We start from the raw sequence: 27,047 nt of genomic DNA on the forward strand, positions 1-27,047 counted from the left end.
TGGAAATATATTACAGGCATTTATGGTAATGTAGACTGTAAGCTGTCTATCAGTCATTGTGGTTTTTAGTACTACAGTGGGTCACTGCAAATTATTCCCATAACTTTTGTGTTGCAATTTATCATTTTTCCACTTAAAAACAGAATACTAATGAGACCAAGACAGCCTCTCTCAATGAATTTCAAAGGCAATATTTCATTTTGTGATTACAGGTTTAAGATTGTTGTCTTGAATTAAGTGCCCTTTTTCTGAATGGATAAACTTCTATATTGTCAAGGCAAATTTGCAATCTAGTTTTGGAGAATGAATCAAGGTTGATCTTTCTAGTTTGTGTGTATCAGCTCTGTAATCAGTTCTTTTCTCCCCTCTTTTGTGTTTCTTTATTCACAGGACATCAGTTAATCAGCCCTGTGCATTTTTGCCCATGAGAGAACAAAAAATGCATCTTTGATGAGCCAATTTCAGAACACTCTGTCAAACACTAACTGCATTTTAAAATAAGGTCTGATTGAATGTAATGATGTTTGATTGGGATCCACCATGTGGTCACCTAAACAATGCTTCAGGACTTGGAAAAGCATGTGGTGAGGCCAGTGCTCAGCCGTCATCAATTTTCAGTGCTGCTGTTAGCGTCCCTGCTGCGATCCCTCCGATCCCACTGCTCTTGTCGGCCCTTAATCATGCCTCGTGCTGGCTGGCGGAATTGAATGAATCCAAGGGTTGAGGGGGGGGATGTGATCAAGGCTCTGGTTCCTTCAGTTTGCAATGAAAGTCTCACATTACTGAATTTCCTTCTTTGAACCGGTTCTCAACTTCCACTTTGTGAAAATTATATATCATTATATACTGAAGGGTACATTAGAAGAAGTAAAGCATAGTGTACAGTATCTCCTTTCCAAGTAAGGACAATGAAACAGGTTAACGAGGCTGAGAAAATGCTGAAAATTTTAGGGCTTAGAGTGGAATTACTGTTTTTTCTTGCAGAAAACTTTATCTGACATGTATTTGCATGACTACACGTTATTCTCCCTTTTTGCCCCGGGTGGGATATGGTTTTAATGTAGATTCTGGAGCAGTTTGAGGCCCAAATATCTGCTTGAAATCACATTCTGACTTTGTGTTATAAGACAGATAAAGCATAATGTTCACATTGACTCTACCTACTGATCCTGTGCAACACGTCAACAGATAAATGTCAAAGAATCTGTTTACCGCATTTGCTGCTGAACGCTGCATCCATTTCTGCATGTGATTTTTCTGCTTATTGACACATTTCAGTGATTCTCATTTTGTTTCCAAATCTTTAGTTGGTTTATGTTGGAGTAGCTTCACTAGGCAAGGATTAAATCTTTCACTTTCAGACATTACATAGCAAGCGTAACATATTTAATTCCTGAGTTTTCTTTTGTACTTGAGACCAATATGGTTAATGTAAATTATTTCAAGGAACGTGACAAATTTAATATCAGCTGCAGTTGTTTTTCTTCATCACTTACCTGTTGCCAGCTCATTGCTGCTGTAAGGAGATAAATAGTTTTATATGGAGATGTAAGGCAGTGATTAAATCTGATTCTTTCACAGAAGTGAGGTACATATAATACCGTGTGATTGCTGTGACAAGTCATCACGGAATAACTCTTCAGACGTGCTGCTTCATGCCTGGTTCACCTGGTTGTGTTTACAGCAGTTACGATAAATGACAGGCAGGGTGGAACACAGCCAAGTGAGCACACAATGGCTGGGAGCTGCATTTTACCACCTGCCATGCTGGGAGGTCTTGTGTTGTTGGTGAACACCTGCTCACGGTATGGGACAGGGACAGGGGCTCTGTTAACAGCCCCTTATGTATTGTGCCATTTCCTGATGTGCGGCGCAGTTAAATGTTAATGGAGGTTCCAAGTTCGGTCACCATTAAGCCGTCGACTTTGCGTTGCCCTCTTGTCTAGTAGTTGCAAAGAACATGTTGCATTTGAACTGATGGATACCTCTCCAGAGCTTAAGGTTACAATGGGTATGGTGGGCATTAGCTGGACGTTGTAATAGTTAATTTGTGTAACTCCTTGCTTTCCCTGTGCTTTCTTTATTTGTCCTCAAACTTTCTTGATAGTTTTATCTTTGCCACACTGGTGTTTGCTTTTGTGACCCCCCCCTTAATACTAAAAGCCATTTTGCTAGATGTTCTTGCATGTTTCCATGCAGAGGTCTGCGCAGCTACTGCGGACATTATTTTAGAATGAAATGGTTTGGTTATGCAGGTGGATGTGATTTGTATCTGAAACTTGCTACAGAACATCAGGTCATGAAACCTACATGTAAGATGTGTGGGAATTTCATTGTTTATAGTGAAACTACATGCTAATAATTGCATAATGTAAAAACGTAACGTCAAAACCTTTTGGGCTAACTTTCCCCCAGATTTCATATCTGCTCGATTAAATGTTTGTTAGGTATCATTGTTTTAAATAAAAATTAGTTGAATTTAAAGCCTATATCCAGCTACTCAATGTATACTGGTTCATGTGGTGGTATGTGACAAATCAAGAATCGTGTCTGCATCCGCATCTCTCCTCCTGTTGGTGTAATATACTTATGTATGGCTCTCAGAGATGTATGTTGCTTTGGAGAAGAGTTCCTGTTAAATGAATAAATATAAATGTAAAAAAGGCTGAAGAGACACCGGGGAGCCTGTTAGCTGTTTCTGTCACCTTGTAATTGAGGGACTCGGGTTTGAATCCCTACTCCTACTGTAGTGTCCTGGCTCAAGATATTAGCCTGAGATTCTCCACGAAAGGTTACCCAACTACATAAATAAGTGAATCACGTTAAATACCTTAGACTACATTTACTAACACTGTAATTCACTTTTGAGGCAGACATCATCAGATCAATGTAAATGAAGAGCAGATTAATTTTACATGATTATACAGAATCAAAATTCTGAAAGTGGTTTTGTCCTCCCAAGATCAATCATTTTCTGTAGTAATAAAGTCTTAAATTTATCAGAAACATTAAATCAAAGATCTGTTTGAGTGATTTTGCTTAAGATTCTCTAGCATAACTGCAGTACACTTCATCAGTGCTGTCTCTTCAGGCCATATTCAGCCTGCTCACAATTCAGTGTTGCTAATGCCTTTTTGGTTTCATTCATATTTTGCTTTTTTGAATGTAAAACTACTATTTTTTTTTTTTTAACTTGTTGAGTACTTCCATAAATTACATGTGCAGTAATAAGAGTATGAAGAATATTAGTGGGAAAACTTTTTTTGTACAAATGGTATAGAGCAAGAATTAGATTGACTCCGTGGTCCATACAGCCTTTCCATTAAGGGTATAAGTTTTGGCATTTATTGTAATGGTTCCAGAGAGCTGAAATGTTGCTCAAGGTGCTTGGGTAGATAACCAAGGTTTTACAAGAACATGGGGGGGGGGGGAAGAAAATCTATGTGAGTTCTCTCATTTATATATACCTTTGAGGGATGTAGAGGAGACCATAAAACAAAGGGACAGGATGGTGATGTGCGTTATATTATGCCGGATATTGCCCCCAACTCACACACAAAGAGGCCCCCTGAACTTCATTTTCATATCAAAACATCAGGCTTGCAGTAATATCCGTGCTGCCGACCCTGTGAAACTGATACAGGGCTGCTGCTGCTGTTCTAGGAGATTAGCATCGTCTCATCTCCCCGAGCCTCTTCTCCCGCATATCATCCAGCGGCCTTTCGCTTCTCAATTGAGAAACTAGTCATTTCTAGTGTTTCTGCTTGTGGCGCCATGCTTCATTTTCCTATTTTACACATCTTTATATGTTAAGATGTACTTTTTGTAATATAGTCTTTTTTTACACACACACACACACACACACACACACACAAACGCACACACCCTTTGATGTTGAGTCATAATGTGCAATTGCAGGTTAATTGTGGATGGGGCGATTCTTTTGTCAGAGTTTTTTCCTGGCACTTCCAGTTTAAATTGTTTCAAACCGCATTGCATGTTTTTAAAGGCAGGTCTTTCAGTTTGTAATAGAAAAACCTTTTACAATTAATCTGTAATTCTGCTCTGAAGCTTTGGGAAATTGCTCTGTTTTTCTTGTCATGTTTGATAAGTGACCCCCCACGTCTCTCTAAATGCAAAAGAAGGTTGGATTTTGTCTGTGTCTTGATTATTCAGCGCTCAATATTAAATTTCAGTTCTGAATCAGTCCTACGTGAGAATAGCAAAGATTGACATAAAATGGAAAAGGTAAATCAACAATAATATTCTGCATTCGTTTATGCTGAACTTCAGGAGGGCACCCTTGTCATGGAATAAAAATATAGATAAAAGCATCAGAGGCAGATATAGCAGCTTTGTTAAATATGTGTATGTAATTAAAATAGAAAAATAAATCACACCCTTAAATTTACTGTGCGTTATAACGTATTGAAGGAAAAGTGAACAGTACAGTAATGTTGCCTTTTTGTTAGTTTCACCTGACAGTGTCTTTTTTTGGCCAAATGTTGAGTCAAAATCTACAAAAACATGTTTCCAGGATGTATCAGTGTGTCATGGTCAAGGAGGAAAGGGTACTGTTTACTTCAGTTTTTGACTAATTGAACTTTTTTTTGGTTTGCTCACAATTGTTAGCCAAGTGACATAAAAAGAATTAATGCATTTTTTTCCCCGCTGTCATGTTTTAGTCTATTCCAGTGATAATCTGAAAATTTCATTTATTTATTTATTTATTTATTTATTTTTTAAAGAAATTCAGACATCATAGGTCCATGTGTCTAACCTCTTGTTTCTTTTCCACACAGGTAAGCAGCACAGTGCCGAATTTTCGCGTCTCATTTCTCAAGTGAAAGGACGCTTGGAGTCCTCCAAGAAGGCACAGATCAAGCAGGAAGACAGGGAGGCAGGAGATGAATCTCGGCATGTGCGATCTGCAGGTACAGGGGTTCTCTTCGCAGACAAAGACCCTGCCAGGAACATAGATAGGCTGAGATGAGCTTTCAGCAGAACCCATGTGTATGAATCACCGACAAAGACGGCTGTGTGCCACAGGAAAGTTGGACGGCAAATCTACTGGGTAATACCAGTGTTGGTCAAATAGGCTTTTGTTTCCAAAAGGGCTCTGTCAAAAATTGATCCATCGTGTTAGCCTGTTAGGCTGCTGTGTTGGACTGTCTGACCAAAGGCCAGCACAAAAGATTACAAGTCTTCCAACATGGAATATATGATATTTTGTTGAATTCAGATTTTGGGCATGAAATACACTGGGTGAGAGTACCTCACCTAAAGGTTTTATTATTAAAGCCAGTAAGGCAGAATTTTTAGCAAGCAGTTTTAGAACAGTCATCATCCAGTCTTAACACAAACCAGGTGCTTTGTGTTTGTGTCACAGAAATTGGGTTTGGGAGGAATATCCATTACTGTCTTCTTTTACTAGCTTTTAAAACATTTTAGAGGTTACTGAGTTTTTATACTTCCTTTTGTAGGTTTTATTTAATTTGTGGGACAGATTGTGACTCTTGGACTTGAGCCTTGATGATTAACTGCTTCTTCTCATCCTCCATCTCTGAGGAAACTTTTTTTTTTTAACAGATTTAAATAAAGAGGATCTCAGTGGCTCACAACTTTGTACATTAGTGACACCTTTAGATGAGCCCACTGAAGAAGAGACTTCTGTAATATCAGAAGTCACTGCAAGATCACCCAGTCCAGCGCTCAGCACTGTTTCTAGCAGCAGGTGAGATCCTTTCAAGTTCTTACAGCCCCTTCTTTTAAGTATTCTGCTTCAGTTCCGTACTGTACTATATTGTAGTAAAATGAGTTTCCACATACTGCTCAGTCATATACAAAGTCCTTTTACTAGCATATGTGGGACATTTAGAATAAATCTGAGATGTTTGAGTTCTGTAAAAAAAAAAAAAAAAAAAAAAAAAGTGTTTTTTGGTGCACATTGCAGATATTGTGCAGTTCTCATTGGATACACTCCATAAGTTCCGCAGCATGTTCTTTAAATTACATTGCTCACCTGGTACATCATGCATAGTACAGTAATTTCACTTGGAAGTTTTAAATGAAATGCCAAAGTTGACCATTGAGCAGCACGCAATGTATGTATGTACAGTGCATGCAACTGGCCTGAGAATATTACTGAACAGCGGCACCGATTGTAAGAGCGTTCCCCCCCTCCACTGTTTGCAGCCACTTAGGTCTGCTTGAGCATCAGGGCTTGTGATCTGGCACATTGCTGCTTATATTTTGGGGTTTTTCAGTACTCCGTATGAGAAAATACACACACTGCCATTGACTTGTTCTGCTGCGTTTCAGCTTTGTCATCATGCTTATGTCATTTGTGCTTAATCTTCTGCTGAGACCCTCTACATCACTGGGGAGAGGAAGATGGGGGGAACTTATTTCTGCACCTTATTGATGAGCCCATCTCTGCAAGATTTTTGGCCCTCTGCTTGCCTGAGGAAGCCCATTATTAGCACTGCATCGATCACACCTAATTCCTAGGTTCAATACTACACAGGCTGTGCAAATATGTCTTCCAGGACGTTGTAAAGATGACCGTTCTGTCAGCTTCCTCTGCATTGAGTGTTAAGTCACTCTCTGATGGGTGTATCTTACTTTTCAGGGAAAATACATTAAATAAAGACAGCAAATGAACATCAACCCTTTCTGGCAATATTTAGATAACTAAAATAGCCTCAGTTCTGAGAGAATGGGGATCTTGTACAGCTTGACGCTCCAAACAGGCGTAGTAATGAAAAGAAGATGGCAGATTTATAGCCCCATGTCACGTTACATTCCAGCCTTTGATTGTGTTCCTTGAATCAGCGTTGTACGGTTTCACTCGGACTGGCATGGGCCCTGGCTGTGTGGAAAATGCCCTCGATTGGTGCGCTATGAGCCAAGGAGTGCTCCACTTCTTTGTGACTCATCATTTCGTCTTAACTGGACACGAGGGGGCAGACAGATCACACTTTCTAGTCCACCCCTGTCTTATTAGTCACTCGTCCATCGCCTGTGGAGGCACTGAGCGAACATACAGCACACAGTATCACCCATTCTCTGAAACAGGGCTTTTGTCGTGTTCATAGCAGGTATGTAACTAAAATGTGACGGAAAGTAGGTGTCCGTGGTGTTTCCCCCTTTATTTTGAACTCTTTTTATTGTGCAGTTACCACATGATAAATTGGAGTTTCTCTGTCACCCCGGTACTGAAAATTCATGTATAAAAGTTGACGCTAAATTTGAATGAGGTGTGGAATTCTGTCTCACTTCTCACATTTCTCTTGCTTATTGTGGGTTGTTCCTTTTTGTCTTCAGTTCAGGAGAGCTCTAAATTGCACACACATTTTATGTGCTAGTTACACTAAAGTCATTTCACCTGCTTCCTGTGTACAGGCAGTGGGCTTCTCACAAACATCTGTCAACTTGTAGTATTTCTCCTTTTACCTGTTTTGTGATGTAGGCCTGGTTGGACTGGGCTATATGTACAAGTCCCAGTACACATTGACCGTTACTGTTTACAGTCAGAAATGGGACGCTGGGGAATGAATGATTAGATGTTTATGGAAGGGATTTGTTTCAGTTTGTGCTTTCTGTTTGTCAGGATTGAATGTCTTTTTCTGCTCATGCAGCCTCCATTGCGGCTTTGGCACAGTGTGTGGAATCACACTTATTACCTTTGTGTGTGTAAGCACTTCATATGTCTTGGTATCACTTACGTCATTCATGTTTCGAACCAGCATGTTGGACTTGTTTACTGTCTCATAAATGTTGTTAACTGGGGAAGAGTGAGCAGTGACCGCTTGCGGACATACGTTCTTGCTTCACTTGAAAACTTCTTATTGCAAACCAGATGGTTCTTGGAGAGGCAAGTGTTGAAGCAGGGAGGAAACAGCACGATAAGCTTTCTAAAAAGGAGTTAAATTTGTATTTATCTTTTTATTTATTTTCAATTAGAATAGCTGATGTTAACACCTTTCTTCAGGAAGCTCTAACAATGCAAGTGGGACTTGAACCCACGGCGTTCAGCCTTGATGTCCATGTTATCTACTCCCTGTAGCCATACTTTTTGTAAAAACTTGTTTAAAGTTACTGTGTAACATTTGTATCTCTGTCCTGGTGGGGTGCAAGTTCACATGGACACAAAAATGTCTGTTTTTGTTAGACCTTCTCGTAGAGAAAGAGAGTCGTCCACAAACACACAGTATTGTCAGACACACAAATGTAGAAATGGTTGAATGGCAAGAGGATCAGGACCTCATGGTGCACATAGGACACTGTCTTGACTGTGCAGATCAGATTCCACTGTTTCCCTGTGTTTTCCAACACAATTTGTTTAATTGAATTATACTTGGCACATTTAATTTAAACACATTAAATCCCTTAGTATCCATGTATAAGAAATGTAAATATTTTCACTGGATTCCGTTTATAATTTTTGCCGTGTGTTAGGGAGGAAAAAATGTGGAATTGCTCCAGACCAAAACTCCAAAAAAGACCACCTGTGAAGCATATGGAGTACTTTTGCTTTTAGCTTTGCCAATATTAGTTTAACCAGTGCTGTTCTGTGTTGAAATATAAGCCATGAGGTTGTTGTCACTTGCATTCAGACGCTTAAAATCGCGGCGATCCCCTTCAAGGTGCTTTGGATATGGCACAGAGTAGAACCGGGGTACTCAACAAGTGGCCCGCGGGCCGCATCTGGTCCATCGGCATTAATTTTGTAGCCTGCGTCATGCTGAAGATTAATGTATTTTTATTATAATTTGCGCCCAAAAGTATCGCAAATATTAGGCAGTGTGACTTTGTTTGCATCATTTAAATGCGGTTGATACTCCTGACACTTTGCATTGTGTAAATTGTGTCAATTGTTAAATATTAAAATATAAAATATAAAGATAATATTAGCCTATAATGGCAGTCAACATACCTGGTCAAGAATTTAATCAGAAGTCGTGTGAAACAGTAGTGCACCTTTAAGGCGATGGCTACGGAAACCACGAAAGTTAAAATAACCTGATCGGCGACAAATCATCACGACTCCTCATCTGTCATAAACCTTGTGAAAATGTGTGTACGTACTGTACATTAACTAATGATGGCGTCAAAGAAAAGGAAGATTGACAATGAAAACAGAGTTTTCCACCCTGCGTGGCAAATGGAATTTGCCTTTGCGGAGATAGGTGGCAAACCAATGTGTCTCATTTGTCAGAAAACAATGCTGTATTAAAGCGAGCTAATCTGCAATGCCACCATGAGCAACTTCATCCCGACTTCACCGTCGTCTATCCACATGGCGGCAATCTCAGGCGTCAGAAGGTACAGACATTGCTAGCTGGGTTTCACGCCCATGTTCATGTTTCATTTTCATGTTCAGTATTATTTTAAATAGGACACGGACAAGCAAGACTTAGATAAGGAATAAACTGTATTTCTAAATCAGTAAAACTGCAAATATTGTCTTAAAGTCTTATGACGCAAATTGTAATTTGTGGCCCTTTGCATTTTATGTGGTTTAAATGTGGCCCGCTTGGCCTCTCAACTTGAGTATCTCTGGAGTAGAGTATTTTCCCTGGGCCAGTGGCTGCCAAACCTGGACCTGGTAGTCCACACAGTGTGTCTCTTTTTATTCCAGCCATCATGAAGGGAGCCCAGTGTTTTTAGTGAAGCAGTGCTTTCGTGTGACTCATTAATTTAATAACATTACTAATTGTTTTTTAATCTGTTGTGAAGGGTACACCTATGATGTGCTTATAAAAGGATGTGGCCAGTTTATATTTTCCAGAGGTTCCTGAAATGCCTAGTAGCATGTAACACGGCTAAAAGTGAAAGAGCATGGAAAGAAAAGCCTTAGGATTTGTTGGACCAGGGTTGAAGATCACAGACATCGACTTTCTGTGACCTGAGAACACGTGTCATGGTGGTAAAGAGTCATACCTGCAAACTAACATGGTGATCTTTTTGCAGTTTTGCCATTTCCATTCAGTAGGTTCCTTACTCAGCAGAATGGTTGCATGGAAGGTTTTGGTTACTGGCAAATCCTTTCTTTTACATGTTAAAATGTGCTCTGTTGGGCAGTGGAGTGCCAGCCCGATACAGGGCCTCCTCACTGACTGATTGCAGTTTGAAAATGCCATCTCAAGGTGAACTCTATAAATAAATACGTTCAGAATTCATGATGATCTAAAATAGTTGTAAAACCATAAGAATAACAAATGCAGCATTTGAGACTGCCAGAAGTTGGCCCAAAATTTTGCTGGCACTGCTGTGACTCTGAGAGGATGTGATCTGAGGAGAGTTGTCTCATGGAATGGTTTGTTGGCCTGCTGCAGAGGAGAAATTTGGAAAGTGTCTCGGTACAGAGTACCGGGCTCCAAGCTAATACTTTTTTACCAAAAATCTTTTATAATTTTTGGATCTTGTGAATATCACATAGTCAGTCATGAAATACATCCTACTGAAGTTGTCAGTTGCTGATACTGAAAATAAAAATGCCAGAGTGGAGATTTTCAACATTTAAACATGTCATACCTATGGCCCCCCGGGGCTGCAGTGAGTCCCTGACATCTGCATTTAAGTCCATCCGCTGTTTTGGACTCCTGCTACTAATTGTAATTTTTCTTCACGCAGCTTTGAACATTATATCTTTTTGACTGTATTCAGTGTCATGTGATTTTTTTTTTTTTTTTTTTTTTCTCTCCCCTCCTTTAGAGCACAATTTTTCTAAAGTGTCTTCTGCTTCCTTGCAGCTTCTGTCAGAGGTGTGCTATGGCTCAAAGATTTATTAACTCCTCAGCTCTCTACCTCATAATGCTAAGCTCATGATGCTCTTCCTCTTCATCAACTCCATGTATTTTAAACGTACAGTGCTGCTTGCAGTATAAAACCCCCAAATTCTTTAGCTCTGTCAACATCACTTTGACAAGTCCGTACTTCACTCAGTGAAAATTTTTTTAGTCAGATGTTGTTGAAAGCATTGATGCATGTAGAAGACCAGAAATATTGAAAGTTGTACATTCATGAAAATAAGTGCATTTAATTCAGTAGAAGTGATTATAATGACATGTAAAAACTGCATATAGTGTTAACCAGTCAAAGGCCACATGATAAACTGGATATTCCCCACATATAATAAAGCTTACCCATAAATGTTGGCTTAATACATTTTGTTGTGATCTGCAGGCCTCAGGAATTTAAGTGCAGTTTTAAGTTGTCTAAAAATGATTATAAATCCAGAGCAAAAGTCAATAGTGACACTAAAGTGATCAAAGACTAACATGGTTCACAGCCTCAGCGCAGCAGGCAGCTTATCGGTGAAGGACATCACCCATGAGCTCGAGCTCAAGGTTCCAGCTTCACTTTGTAGTAGTTCCCGGCTTCGTAGCACTGACGGAAGCATTTAACCTCATTTAAGATGAAGTTTCCAGGGTAAATGGGTTTAACAAGATTGACTTGAGTAAAAGCACTTACTGAGAGTAATCAGAATATTCACAAATGAATGTAATTCAGCATTGCCTTCTCCATTGTCATGTATAGCGCTATATTATCTATATGTAGATATTTGCAAAAAAAAAAATCCTTGATTAAAATTTAGAGGACTTTTCTAATGTTAATCTGCTCTCATTTTCCAGATTAGTCAAGTGGACATGGTTTTGCATTGTAAAAACTCTTACCGAATACTGATATGGACACAGTTTTAAAATGTGATGGAATTATCTCCTTTTCCTTAAGATTTGCTCCATTGGCTGTCAGATGTAATGTTCTGAATTATTTTTGATTTACATTTATGCATTTGGCATGTGCTTCTCTTCCAAGCAAAGGATAACTCATTGTGAAAAAATTGTATTGAGCTGCAGATGAAGAGCTTCAGAGACAAACAATTATGAAAGCCCAGCTTCTTGAATACCTCTGTTTTACTGGTGTGTATTACTCGAGCAGTTGCTTATAGCTCTCACTCAGTCACTGTTGATAATCACTTGTCCCAGTTCAAGGCCACAGTGGTTCAGGGCCTGTCCTTGATGCACAGCAAGGCCAGTTAGGATATACCCTGTCCCTCCAGTCTATTACAGGGTAGTGTTTAGAGATGTGAGAATCAAACTGCAAATGCATAACAGATTATCTTAACTAGCAGTGCTGGTAAACGTGAAGTGAGAAGGGGAGACTCATTTAAACATTTAGGCAGGTGGAACGTAACTTCTGTGCCAACGCGAATTAAGTGATGGGGCTTGGTTGCAGAGGCCCAGAGACTAGGCAGGATGGTGCTGCAGTGATCCAGGTGAGCTCTTGTATGGTGTGGTGTCATTACAGGGGTGAAGTGCAGGAAATGAGGCCTTACAGGAAATCCTGCCATGAATGGCGGAAACAAACTTGGAGAATTTGGTGCTGATGGTGTCGATTTGGTTCCTATCAAAAGAGTATTGGTCTACAGCAGGGAGGTAGAGGAAAAGGTTGAAGATGGGGGGCAGGTAGGAATAAGTGACAAAATGTTTGTTTGCATGAGTTTTGGGGGTAGAGTATACATTACTGTGCAAAATGATTTTGCTAAGGAGACAGCAGTGTGAACGGAAGCAAAGAGCTACAAAGAGGGACTTTTATATTTAATTTCTTCCATTCAAATGGTGTTTAGTACATTTCACAACCATGGACTGGAGAGAGGACATACTGGTGTGGAAGTGAGAGGACAGATGGAATCAACAGAAGGTGATAGCAGGAGACTGGCGGCGCTGTCGGTGCTTACCTTGACGTTTATCCTCATGCAGCTGCATCAAAACATCACTTTAAATTGCAAAACAAGCTGGCAAAATTACTGAAGGCAGGTTATTTCAGGCAAGCAAATGATTGAGACTGAATTGTTGTAGAAATGTATTTTAACAATAAGCTTTTTAGCTTTGCTTCTATGCAAAAATAGCCATTTAATTGAATACTTAAACAGTTAAGGGATGTCTGCCAAGGCATGTGATTGTGCATTTTCAATCTGTTCTCTTCTACGTGGTTGAAATTAGGTGTCAACTTTTATTTAATATCTTAAATGTAGAATTCAGTCACTTAAGTGTTTTGCCTGGAGACTAGGAATCACGTGTCATCTTAGTGTCAAGAGAAGTTACTGGAGGACATATCTAATAAATTTTTTGATATTCATTATTCTTTGAGTGTGGAAAAATATGATCCTTCTACCTGGCATACAGTAATACCCTTTGCAGTCAGCTTCCATACAATGTTTAACTAAAAAAGTTAACATGAGCACCATTTATTACCACTCAAAGCATGCTGGACAGATATTTTAGTGGTCCCAGAAAACACAGAATTTTTTTTGTACTGTCACATGATTAGTTTTCTAGTTGCTAACAAGTTTCTTTTTGTAATTGCACTTAACTCCTAATGTTTTAATATGTATGTGTTTTGTGATTAATGTACTTAATTTCTGTATTATTCAGCTTTTTAATGTTTCATGTTTTAGTGTAAACATGTAGTTATGGAGGGTTGGGTTATGGTTATGAAAGACTTAGATATGTAGCAGTATCCAGTGTCCACTCAGCTAGGCCAGGAGCCTTAATGCCCTTTTGGTTTGGTTTGTCTCTACAGTCAGTGCTCTTCTTGTGTTTCACAACCTTGTACGTGGAGGTGGCCTGTAAAGGTTCAGGTTCAAATCCCACCTTCAGCTGTTGTACCCTTGAGCAAGGTACTTACCCTAAATTACTCGAGTCAAATTACACAGCTGTATATTTGTGTAAATAGTTGTAAGCAGCATCAGCAAAACAGGTAAATGTAAATATAAATGTAAATTCAGACTAACCAATCTGAACCACCTCATCATTTAGCATGCTGTCTGTGGTGGTGAGCGGCACTGAGTTGTAGCTTCCTGAAGCATCACGAAAGCAGAAATGTCAAAAATGCAGTCATTTGTCTCCAGGTGTGTTTAAAAATCATGTTCCTCAAATTGCTTGTTTGAGATTCCTGATTGTCATACACCTTCGTCTTTCTATAAAGCTTTAAAATTCATTCTGTAACAGTGCTGTGAAAAGGTCACGACATTGACAAGTACAGCCTTGTACATAATCTGCACTCTGATGAAAGAAAGAGGTCTTTTTTTTTTTTTTTTTGGCAACTGTGGGGTTAAAATACTGTTAGATTATAATGTTTCCTTCACCATTTTCTGGGAGGAGCAGACCACAAAATCAGTCTCTGTTTCTTAAAAAAAAAATTGAAATGGGGAAAGACCTTTAGTACCCTTGGGAAGAGCTGAAAAGAAATAGGTTTGACACAATCCAAAATCTTTCTTTTGGTGAAAAGAGAGATAATGCTGTTTAGTTGTTGTTCCCCCCCCCCCCCAAAAAAAAAAAAAAAAAAAAAAAAAAAAGACAGTATGTCATGCTGGAAACATCCAACCCCAGCACTACAGGAGTGGACGCTGTTTACTCTTTGTGCTCTTCTTCCATGCTGGGAGTGATTTCTAGTGCGTAACACTAAATGACTGAAATTGAAACAGGCTTCAAGTAAATCGGTTTTATTCCCTTGAAGGATTACTTAAGTTTTTTGTACCCTTACCTGCCTCTGGGTGTAGAGTGACTCATCTCTTAGGGGTATAATAAGTATTAATTACATAAGTAGGTAATTAATTATGTGTTACACTAATCGAGGTTCTGCTCTGAAGCTCAGTAGCCCAGTGCCCATTTATTGTTTATTTTTCTGGTGTTGCACTTGCAAAGAGAGCTGATGGTGATCTTAGCTACCTGCTCTGTGTCATTGTCAGGCACGAATGAGCTACTTATTATTATTGGTTGGCCTGTGCTCACTCTTTGCTGAGGCTATTTAAAATGCTAACAGCGCTCATGGCTCAGTGAATGTCACCAGTGATACCCAATGTTCAGCTTTGTAACTGCAGCTCATAAACATAGTGTCAGGGAGTTTAAAGGAATACGTATTGTACAGCACACCTTTTTGATTTTTATTGTTAATTTTGGAATATCTGCTCCATTGAAATTAGTGGGCGACATTTTTGAAATGTAGCCAAGCACCTTTAGTGATTATTTGCAAAATAATGGTCTTTATTTTTGCTGAATAATTTGCTGCAGTTATGTACGGCTTTAGAAATCTGTGGTTTATTTCTTGAAATTTTTATTATTAGGAAAGCTTAGTCAGTGAATGTGTTCTTCCGTATTGTGCAAAACGTTTACAACAGGAGTTTCCATTCAAGGGCCTTTTTATGAAGGTCATAGGCCAGGGAAATATAGAAAGACGCTGTTTTAGTTGGGATAAAAATGAATAAGCTCCTGTGGCACGTAAGAGTGGAGAGTGTGTGTGTGTGTGTGTTTAAACCTTTTACTGTCAGCCTGAGCGCTGTCAGTGCAGAGCCAAAAAGCCATTTGTGCCAGACGTTGTGTATTTAACCTTCCTCTTATGCACTTGCAGGTGCAGAAAAAAGTCTTTACTGTGAATCTCCCTTGAATTGTACAACTTCATACCTCTTTATTTGGTCTCTTATTTGGACACCCATTACATTTGATATGTAGCCAGCAGTGTTGATTCCATTGCAATTGTATTTTATGCTTTGGTAGAAAGTTTGTTCCCTTTTGAACAATTTTTGTTTCTTTTACACATATCAGATTACATTGAGATTTATAAGTGATTGAAGAATTTTGTCTTGCAGACTTGTTGGCATGTTTTTGTTCCTTCAGATATTGCAAGTTTCAGCACTTTGTTAGGCTAACTTTATGTGCTTTGCCCTCCATAGTGTCTGTCTGGGCTTTAACATCTTCACAGAAAAGAGGCTTCATTGCTGTCAGTGGAAACAGTTTACGGTTCTTTTGATCTCTCGGTTCCTTTGGGGTTTCTTTCAGGTTACATTTCTGGAATATTCTGGAATCCTCCTACAATGTGCAGCTTTTACAGGCCTGGATTGTGTTTGGTTTCTTCTCAGAGTCTCAAAGAGCTTCCTTTGTAGACGTATGCAGGAGCAGGAGACCGTTTTACTGTTTATACCCTTCTGCTGCCCAGTTGTGGATCCCGACCAGTACTTTACCTGTGACCAGAGCAATGATCTCCCAGCTTCATGAAGCCTGCAGGTGCTGCCATGTGTGACAGTAAAGAGTGAAGGTTAAAGGGCTTGTCCATTGGGCCCAAATTCATTTGCACTGAGCTGTTTTGGCACACTTTCGCTGCCAGGACTTGACTGAGGACATTTCTGGCTCTCGGTATTTTGAAAAAAATTTGGCCAAGCTTGCTGTTTTAACAGTGCTGATACTAACCACTCAGCATTTTGCCACCTTTCACTCGTCCCTGGATCAGCTCACTGTCCACAGGACATTCTCCGCAGTACACAGCTGTCTCTTGAGCATGTTTTGGACTTAGAAGGGTTCGGCATACTTTGCACCGTTCACAGTGTGGTGACGTGTCTGACAAACTAATGGCAGACAGACACATTTTGGAAACTTTCTTCTACTTGTAGCATCAGAAAAAAAACACTTGGGGTTTTTCTTATTTTGATTAATTTGATAGCGATGTAATCTTAGGGAAGCAAAGGTGCAAGTTCTGTAAGTACACAGCAGTTTGGTATTTTTGAGTTTGTTGGGTCTTGTGTTGCACTTTGGCACTCATAGGATAGGTTTTCAAATTGAAACGAGTTCCTGGGATCTCGGAAGGGGATGTCTGTGTTCTATCGCCAGTTTATTTTAAAAAACAAATGACCTTAACCTTAAGATGAGTGGTAAAAGCATTTTACTCTTATTGGACCCCCTGTTTTGTAAATATACAGTGAGTCAGAGCACATTCCTCCTGATTCTTGACGGACTGTTATCGCCTTGGAATCTGTTATTCAGTTCACCAAAATGGTTTTGCTTTTCTGTGTAATATTCCTAAAACTGTTTGGACATGCTATAGCCTACATACTCCTTTGCTGTCTTCATAATTTCTATCAAAGTGAAAGGTACAGGTAGTGTGTATCTTTATGGAAATTGTAGAGTTTTGCAGGTTCAAGAAGAGCATAGAGCTGAGCCACAAAGTTCCATTCTGTTAATGATATAACAGTAAATTAAATGTGCACCTTATTGCCATCCATTTTGGAAGCAGCCAGGCATAGCTGTGGCCAAAAGCTTGTTGGTGCCAGCCAGGGCAGCAACCCGAGAACCCGCTGGTGGACACTGGTGGTGAGGGAAGCCATCAAGCTGAAGAAGGAGGCCTTTAGGGCCTGGTTGGCTCTGGGGATTCCTGACTCAGCAAACAGCTACCTGCAGGCGAAAAAGGCAGCAGCGGCTACAGTTCCAGAAGCAAAATCCAGGGCATGGGAGGAGTTTGGAGAGGCCATGGAAAACGACTTTCGACTGGCTTCAAAGAGGTTCTGGAGAACCATCCGGCAGCTTAGGAGGGGTCAGAGGAGCTTTGCTCAGAGACTGCTCAGCAAGAGTGGAGAAACATTGACCTCTGATGAGGACATTGGCGGGAGGTGGAAGGAGCACTTTGAGGAACTCTTAAACCCGAGTGATATGCCTCCCTTACAGGAGTCAGGGCCAGAGGCTTCCGGGCTGTCAGAGTCAATTTTCCTGGTGGAAGTCACTGAGGATGTTGATAAGCTCAACGGTGGCAAAGCACTGGGGGTGGATGAGATCCACCCGGAACTGCTTAAGGCCCTGGATGTTGCAGGGCTGCCATGGCTGACACGCCTCTGCAGTGTTGCATGGACCTCAGGGACAGTGCCTTTGGATTGGCAAACTGGGGTGGTGGTCCCTATCTTTAAGAAAGGGGACTGGAGAGTGTGTGCCAGCTATCGGGGTATCACACTTCTCAGCCTCCCTGGGAAGGTCTATGCCGGGGTGCTGGAAAGGAGGCTCCGCCCCATAGTTGAACCTCAGATTTAGGAGGAACAATGTGGATCCTGCCCGGCCATGGAACAGTGGACCAGCTTTTTACCCTCTCACAGATAACTGAAGGGGCATGGGAGTTCGCTAATCCAGTCTACATGTGTTTTGTGGACTTGGAGAAGGCCTATGACTGTGTTCCCTGGGAAATTCTGTGGGAGGTGCTTAGGGAGTATGGGATACCAGGGCCACCACTGCGGGCCATTTGGTCTCTGTACATATGGAGAGAAAGCTGTGTCCGCATACTCGGCATTAAGTCAAGCCTGTTCAATGTGGGTGTTGGACTCCGCTAAGGTTGTGCCTTGCCTCCACTCCTGTTTGTGGTCTTCATGGACAGGATATCAAGGCGCAGTCGAGGCCAGGAGGGCATTCTGTGTGGGAGTCGGAAGGTGACGTCTCTGCTTTTTGCCTATGATGTTGTCCTTTTGGCACCATCACATGGCTGCCTCCAACACGCACTGAAACGATTTGCAGCCGAGTGTGAAGCGGTTGGGATGAGGATCAGCACTTCGAAGTCTGAGTCCATGGTTTTCTCACGGAAAAGGATGGTAAGGGGAGAGAATTTGCCCCAGGTGGAGGAGTTTAAGTATCTTGGAGTCTTGTTCACGAGTGAAGGGAGAAGGAAGCGTGAGATTGGCCGCAGACTGGGAGCAGCAGCAGCGGCACCTATGGTCATGAACTTTGGGTAATGACTGAAAGAATAAGATCACCGATACAAGCGGCCAAAATGAGTTTTCTCCGCAGGGTGTTGGGACTCGCTCTCCGTGACAGGGTGAGGAGTTCGGACATTCAGGAGGAACTCAGAGTAGAGCTGCTACTCCTCCGCATTGAGAGGAGCCAGTTGAGGTGGTTCGGGCATCTGATAAGGATGCCCCCTGGGCACCCCCCTTTGGAGGTATACCAGGCACGGCCAACTAGGATGAGGCCCCGAGGTCGGCCCAGGACCCGCTGGAGGGATTACATCTCACAGTTGGCCTGGGAATGGCTGGGGATCCCCCAGGCTGAGCTGGAGGAAGTTGCGGGGGACGGGGCGGCTGGGCCTCTCTGCTCTCCCTGTTGCCACCGCGACCCTACTAGGACAAGTGGGATAGAAAATGGATAGATGGATGAATGGACCTTATTGCCAGCGGAATTTGAAAGTTGCAGATCTGTGTATTGCAACAACATGTTCAGGTTGAAGCAGTTGCATGTCATAGCAGAGAGCTATGGCAGTGTGACCTGGTCGCTGGGCTGCTCCCATCTGGCCTTCCAGAAGTCATCCGTTTCTCCTGACTGAATGGTTGTTTCTTGGGAATTTTATCTATCTTCAGTCCAGTCGCCTTGTGGGAACGTGTGGTTGAATCCACACGGAGTGCTGTGGTCAGTTTCGCTGCGGCACCTCACCGCTTCCTGTGCTCCGACACGTCACGACAACTTGGGAAGTGGCCTTGGGCTCCACAATTTCCGTGCTTCCGACACACCGCGTTACCTACTTATTCCTCCCCATGTGCTTTTCATTAGAGAAACAGCAATCTGTAATCACTGCACAAGCAATCTCGCCTCGGGGCTTGATCTCCTCACCGACAGAGTCGGGACCTGTAAACTCCCAGGTGGATTCATCACCCGCTACCAGGGTTGGTGGCCAGACGGGTTCTCACAACTCTAATATCCGCACGTCTCTTCCACAAATCACCCCATTATCCATAGATCAGATTTGTCGCTGTGAGCACCTCGCCAGCACTGTTGCTCTCTGTCAGCCCAAGGCTGCTCCAGTTAACTTTGGTAAACACTGATAAGGTTTGTCAATATGTACACGCTGTACAGCTAAGTGTCCCAGCACGTGAAACAGCAAAGCTAGGGAATAACAGCTGCTTGTGCACAAGTAGTATTTTATGAAAACATGTCAGTGTTGTGTATTTCCTCACTGAAAATGTTTGATGCGCTTCATTCCAATCAGTCATTTTTTTTTTGTTTGCATTTTTGTCTTAAGATACAAACACCAATTTCCCGCTGATTCTAATGTGATATTTCAACAGAGGGTCTCGTTGGTCCTTTGTGTCCCGTCACTTTCTAACTATCTTACAGTACTCTGGAAAGAAATGAATAGAGGGGTAAACATGAGTTAAACTCTCATACTGACACAAACTACTGACTCACTCTTGATGTTTCATAACCCCTTTTGATTTCTACATGCATTATTCTACAATATCTCTGAGTCTTCAACATGTCTCCCTGTCTTGCTGATGTCACTTCCCTTTCGGTCAGTCGACACCAAATCTAGTTCAGTATGAGTATGTTTATCAGATTGTGTATTGTATTTAATTAGTATTGCAATTTAATGAGCTTTCCCTTGAATTGTCCTAATGATGATGAACAAAATTGTATTCCCCATTCTCTTTGTTTTTTTTTTTTTTTTTTTTTCCAGCTCCATATCAGATGTGTTCTCTCCAGTGCCACACAGAAAGAATCAGTAAGCAATCTGCCTTTTTCAAAAATCTTTTCTGTGTCAATAATCTAACAGCTTGATAATCAAACAAGAGCTCATTTACTGACAGAACCTTATTCTGGTCAAAGAAGGTTCTGTCAGTAAATGAGCTCTTGTTACTATGTTTCTAAAGTGTGAGTCTGACAGTCTCTCACATCCTTCCTGTCCACTGTGGGACTGACTGTCCTTCAACACTGTTTCTGTTCTGTTCCTCGGGTCCTGTCTGCTCTTTTCATCATTACAGAGGAGGCTGTCATCCAGCAGTCTTGCGCTGCTTCTTTTACCCACAGTTAGGGTTCACCAGTTTAAATCAAATGATTAATTTACTATTTTTTTAATCATTGATTTAAGTAATTGACTTTTTTCCTCTTCTCTCCCCCCCCAGTTTGTTTATTTTTCATCAAATCTAAGAAGGTTTCTTTGGTAACATATCTAGAAGCACTTGAAAACAGCTTTAAAGTACAGGAAACCATCAGCACAAAGTACTTACATTTATATTTATTCATTTAGCAGACGCTTTTCTCCAAAGCGACTTACACCTCAGCAAAAATACAATTTAAATCATTTTATTTAAGTTAAATGGTTTAAATTACAATGAATTAAAAACAAGAACTCTAGGGTTATTAAACTAGTGTTAAACACAAGTTATACACAACCTCATAATAAAACGTGTCAAAAATTAAATTACACCACAATTTTTGGATAAGGATGATATTGTTGTCCTTCATTCACGGACATCAACAGTTGTACTAGAAGTATGGGTTACTTACGGCTCATCCAGCTCAGTGTTCTTGTTTATGGCCTTCATGTGAAAAATGAGTTTTACTGCATTTTCTGTGCCTGGACAAGTCCAAATGTACTAAAGACTCTGCCTGCAAGCGATAGTTGCAGAAAGAAGCTGGTTCGCAGCAGCCATGGATTCTGCATTAATCACATCACTTTTAACAATTAAAATTTAACTGTTTTACACATTTTCAGGAAGAAAAATATTTTGGTAACATTGCCGTTAAAATAAACAGCTAGAGAGAATGGTCAAGATTAAAAGGAAAAAAAGAGTAAAAATTTGATTTAAATTAAAATCTCCTTAATAATCCTCGGGCCTCTCACCGTTTCTGACCATCCCCCCCCCCCCCCCCCCGTGGGACAGATTTTGTTCAATTAGTCTGTGGAATGCTATGATGCTGTGGGAAATGACCAGGTTCTGTAGGTACTGCACTGCTAAATAGAATTTTTCTTGTGGTTGAAAGCTAGTGTTTCATGTGTGTTTGACATTAATGATGATCTTACTCAGACACAATGTCCCAAAAAACCATAACTCTTCATAGTGCTTTAACTATGACACAAGGTTCGGGTTTGTCTCTTCTTTATCTTTGCCCATTACATGTGATGTCCATATAACTTTCACTGCCTTTATGCTTACATAGAATCATAGCCAAAACGTTGCTGTTTTCTCTCAAAAATAGCCATTCAACTCACACAGAAATACATGAATATTCAGGTCATGGAAAGTGATTAGAGCTTGTTTCAATTTGTGCCCAATTCATCCATTTTAATATATTTCAAATACAGATGCTGATTTATTTTGTGTGATCTGTGCATTATGCTAAAATAATAAATGTGCCATGCTGTGAGAAGGGACTGGAGCCTTAACTGCCAGTGCCCATTTTGCAAATAGTCATTGACAGTCATATAAAGAATGTGCTCTTATGGTTTCCCATTCATTGTTTAATGAAGTACCAAGACCCAGCACTAAATTTCTGTTTAGGTTAGCTGTCAGTGGAGCGAATTAATGCCCCCTGTAGCTTCTTCTGTCCCCATTACTTTTCCATTTTAATCGGATTTAATGTGAAGTGCCATGTGTATCCACAAGTGATTGTGTCAACATGAGCTCAGTTTGATGTAATAATACTAAGATATCATAACATACTGGTCTGTTTATGTTAGCATTACTAAAATGAGTGCAAAATATTAATGCTTTTTAATATTAAACACCTTTTGCAAGGAGACGTACAACAGTTAGCACTAGTAATAACCACAGTGAGAGATGAATGCTGGCTCTGCTCTCTGGTATTTCTTCCTGTGTTTGGCAGCACCACATTGTCCTGTGCATTTATTTAATTTTGCATTGAAGGCCAAAACAAAATTGCTGCATATATTTGTGCATCTGTGTAGTCCTGCAAAGACTCAAATTTATCTCATGAGAAGGGGACCTTTCGTATGGATGGAGTGGGAGTTTGACAAAGGCTTTAAACATAGACTTATACTGATGTATTACAGCCCACCGTAGCTCTTTGTTGTCAAAAGGTGAAGGATAATGAAAGGCACACATGATTAATAACTCTTTAGAACAGCTAGGAAAGCTAGGTTACACATAGGAGAATGTTTTCTATATATGAAGTGTTAACCAAATTTATAGCAATCTGCCACCTTAATTCTTTGTAGTAATTATAAATATAATGAGAAGAGGAATGAGTGTTCATATTAATCACCACTTTCCAGCATAATTCTTAAAGCTAACTTTTAATTCTTAAATCAGTTTTGAAAGTTGTAAATCAGTATGTCCATCCATCCATCCATCTTCCTCCGCTTATCCGGGACCAGGTCGCGGGGGCAGTAGTCCAAGCAGAGCCCCCCCAGACTTCCCTCTCCCCGCACACTTCCTCCAGCTCCTCTGGGGGAACCCCAAGGCGTTCCCAGGCCAGCTGACGCCAACGTCTCCTGGGTCTGCCCCGAGGCCTCCTCCCAGTGGGACATGCCCAGAACACCTCACCAGGGAGGTGTCCAGGAGGCATCCGGGACAGGTGCCCGAGCCACCTCAATTGGCTCCTCTCAATGTGGAGGAGCAGCGGCTCTACTCAGAGCTCCTCCCGGGTCACTGAGCTCCTCACCCTGTAAATCAGTATGTCTTCAACCCTAAATCATCTCCTGGTTTACCAGTATAGAAATGTGAGTTGGGTTTAGAGCAAAGTTTATTCCAAACTCTTAGTGCTCTCTGTTTTATCTATCTTTTATCTTATATCCAATGTAATGATAACTGTCTGCACACTTGCAGGAGTACAGAGCTTTCCACTTTCACACACCCACTCATGTTTCCAGAATAAAGCAACAGCCCAGTGAGAAGCTTCTGCAGTGTCAATTTCTTTTGTTTGCTATTGTGAGCTAGATGTCCCTTTTTTCATCCAGAGGTGTTGACAGCCAAAGGTTGCAGGCCCCTGGCAGTATGTGGTCTCACCATGACTCACTTTTGGCTGTGCTTCTGGGATTGGATTTTGTGCTGGGTTTTTTGCTCTCTCTGCCCCCTTGACCCACAGCTTCTTCCCACTACCGATCATCCCAGTCTGGATTGTTAGTTGTTTCCACACACAAGCTGTGTGTGAGTCTGATGGTCCTAAATACCAAGACTAGATCAAGGGAATTATGTCTTTGGGTTGTCTTTTAGAACCATATTCAGGCAATCCCGTTGTTTTTGGGGGAAAAGGTGCCTGTTATCCCATGAAGTGCAGTGGTTCTGCACAAATGAGCTGGGACATCTGTAGGCTATGGAGCTGTTGTTCAGAAACCGGCTTGTGAATAATTGAATTATTCAGCCAACTTTCACACAGCTAATTAGCATCGCGCTTCCTGAAAGACAAATAGACTATTGCAAATCCCTAATTAGCATTTGATGAACATGGTAAGAATCATTAGTGGTTGTTACTCTTGCAGTCTGGCAGGTTTGATTTTATGCAAATATTTTGAGTTTGATATTTTGTGTTGACAAAAAAAGACAATATGGATTTCTGTGCTAGTAAATGCCTCTGCCAGATGGATATGAAAGAGCCCTAACAGTTGTTATAATTATAATTGCAGTGTTTTTGCAGATTGTGATGCTTTGTAGACTTTGGCTCTATTGATAGCATTTCACTTTTATGGCCGGAAATGTTTATTTCGCCGTTGTTTTCTGTGTGTGTTCCATTCAGCCAAATGCATTGTCATTTTGTTTTCCTTAGTTTCCACAGATGCATCAAAGGAATAAAACAATGTTGCTCAGATACTTGATGAGTCATGAGTAAAAGGTAGTGGCAGCCCTTAGACGTGTGACTCATACCTGCAACTAAATGAGAAAGGCAACCTTCAGAGGACATCTTTAGCAAACCACTACCAGTTGGTCTTTGGTTTGACTTTTTTTTTTCCCCCTCCCGTCAGCATTTACCAGTTCCTTAGTAGCAGCAGTCGGGGGGAGCATAATGGAAAAAATATCTTCAGGAAAGAGCGGTAAAATTCCATTTCTGAGAGAATTTTCTTTTCCCATGTCTGAGAGCGGCTTATTTTATCCCAGTCATTCTACTTGAAACTAAATGGGAAAAGATGGTTGGACTAAACTGTTAACCTCAAATCTGCTTAAGGTGCTGATAATTAAACTAGAAAAGTTTTCTTTAATGAGTCATGTGATTCTTCTGAGGCTCTGGACCAAAGAGAAATACATATGAAATGGATAATGCTGTAGCAGTTTAAAATGCTATTGTGATTCACAAAATGCATGTATAAATTTCTATGGTACATCTGACATTTTGCCAAATGCAAATTATGTTATGAAGTAGCTGTCACCTTTTCCTGCTGGGGTTTGTGCTTTTGGTGCTACTCCCTCCTGTTCCCCAATAAGATCACTCTGTTTTGAAGCTGGGCTACACAGAAATATGGGTTCACTAGGGTGGTCTTTGCTGGCCCCAGACAAAGCTTGTCTACATCTCAAAGGACTGTGGGAACCAGAAGTAGGAAAAGCTGCAGTGGTGCATCCCTGCCCTTGTTACGTAACGGAGTCTGGTCTGGTTCCAGTTGACCATGATGCACTGCATCATGTTTTTCTTATGAAGAAATCAGCTTCTCATCTTGTTAGATGTGTATCCTAAGGTGGGAAGGCTACTTAGACCTGGAATCAATATTTGAGGGATGATATTTTGTGTAATTTAGCTTTTAGGTCACTTCATTTGAAATTATCACAATTCTCCAGTGCTCTGCTGTTGGCTCTGACTACTCTGAAACCTGTGTTTCAGTGTCACAGAAGGCACCCCCAACCGAAAACGAAGAGCCTTGAGCCCCAGGAGGGAAGTCCAAGTTCCACAAGTCTCTTTGAGCAAGCGGTCACGCAGGAGCTGAGAGGAGAGGAGACAAGACGGAAGGGGCCAGCAGAGGCACCGCTATAGCTCTTGAGACTCGTTGCATCCAGTTTGACGGAGACACTGCATTATGGGGGAAAAAAAAAAAACAATTTTTCAGAGTTGATTTTAAGTGGACCATAAATGAGCTCTTTTCTAGTGAGCTGTTAGTTCATCTTATTAAAGTTTTTTATAATACATTTTTTTCAACTTTTTGAATGGCGTTTTCTATGTCCAGACAGAGTACAAAGCCTTGACATAGTTGAGGTGAGAACTCTTGCTGCCTCAAGCTGTGTTAATTTTAGTTTATTATTCATTTGGCAGCCCTTCCCATCAAGACTATGAAAATATCCAACTGACTAATTGAGGAAAAGTACTAAAGTCAAAAGTGTAACTACAAAGAGCAGGAAAATAAACAAACACAATCTAATTCCTTTGTGGCCATGAAAGAAATATTGCTGTTTAGGGTCCTGTAATCCAAGAGCAAAGAATGCAGTGAACAACTGGGATAATGCTTGGTGCAAAACTACCACGGGTGCCAGTTTGAACTAGGTAATTCTCTATTCTTTAAGCCAAACCAATTCTTGTCTATTGGATAATAAGACCAGACTATGCTAGCTTCATTTCTTATTTTGGTGCAACATGGCTTGTCCTAAAAGCTGAGTGAGAAGTCAGCCAGAACTATCCAGGCTATTTTAGCTGTTGTAGGCTATTCAGAATGTCTGGATGATTGAAAAAAGATTGAGGTTATGCACAATTTTATTTCAGTGTGTAAGAAGTTATCCACTTTCTAGAGGGCTTATACTGACCAGTGTTGTTAGACAGTTTGTCTGGATAAAGATACAGGAGTCGTCAAAGGTCCTTGAAATTCTTCAGCACCTGGCCTCTAAAAGGTACTGATGGTCTTCATCTGTTAGACCAACATTCTTCCTGCCTTTGGTGTAACGCAGCTGTTTCTGCAGGTCTGCAGTCATATAATTTTTTGGAGACAGAGTGGCTCTTTATGTATACTTCAAGACTGACTGAACAGTAACAAAAGTGTCCATCAGAACCTTGGCCTGAATTTACTTTACAGTCCAAACTGTCCTCTGGTTGTAGTCGTCCGATACAAACCTCTTCCCTCGTCTTGGATCCACTGGCTGCCAAAACCTGTTAACTACTCAATAAAACGAAAAACTCAGCTAAATTGGTCCCAGTCTCTGTCGTAATCTTGGAAGAAATAAAAATCTTGTAAACACAAAATTCTGTGCCTGGACTCGGAACGTTTTCCACATTTTCTGTAAAAGAGAGCTTTTTCAAACCCGAAAAGCACACATTATAACTTGTGTATTGGCCCTCAGCTGCTTTGTAAATGACTTATTCTTTTTAAAATTTCTAAAACATTTTTAAAGCCATTATACTGCTGCGGAGTGACAAAAATGAGATTTCAAACATATATCATGGTTGCTCAGTTTATGCAAAGGTTGCATTCTGGAAATGCGCAATGCATTTTGAATTTTGTGTGCTTTCCACCCGCCATTGGAAGATCATGGTGAATGCTGTATTTGAGTCATACATGCCATGCTGTCACTTCCATTCAATGCTCTCTAT

General features: G+C 40.8%; 1 protein-coding gene across 2 annotated transcripts in view; it reads left to right on the forward strand.

Moving 5' to 3' along the window:
• rad18 (RAD18 E3 ubiquitin protein ligase) overlaps positions 1–25,830 on the forward strand; it is a 41,032-nt gene extending 15,202 nt beyond the window's left edge. Inside the window, exons 10-13 of one of the 2 annotated variants that reach the window (XM_018734009.2) lie at positions 4,803–4,934; positions 5,590–5,734; positions 20,263–20,307; positions 25,356–25,830. In XM_018734009.2, coding sequence (XP_018589525.1) covers positions 4,803–4,934; positions 5,590–5,734; positions 20,263–20,307; positions 25,356–25,458 — 425 coding nt within the window. In that variant the 3' untranslated portion in view covers positions 25,459–25,830. The remainder of the gene's footprint in view (positions 1–4,802; positions 4,935–5,589; positions 5,735–20,262; positions 20,308–25,355) is intronic. The other variant, XM_018734010.2, reaches the window with a different exon arrangement.
• Positions 25,831–27,047: the final 1,217 nt, after the last annotated feature.

The sequence above is a fragment of the Scleropages formosus genome, chromosome 22 (assembly GCF_900964775.1).
Source record: "Scleropages formosus chromosome 22, fSclFor1.1, whole genome shotgun sequence".
Classification (NCBI taxonomy): domain Eukaryota; kingdom Metazoa; phylum Chordata; class Actinopteri; order Osteoglossiformes; family Osteoglossidae; genus Scleropages; species Scleropages formosus.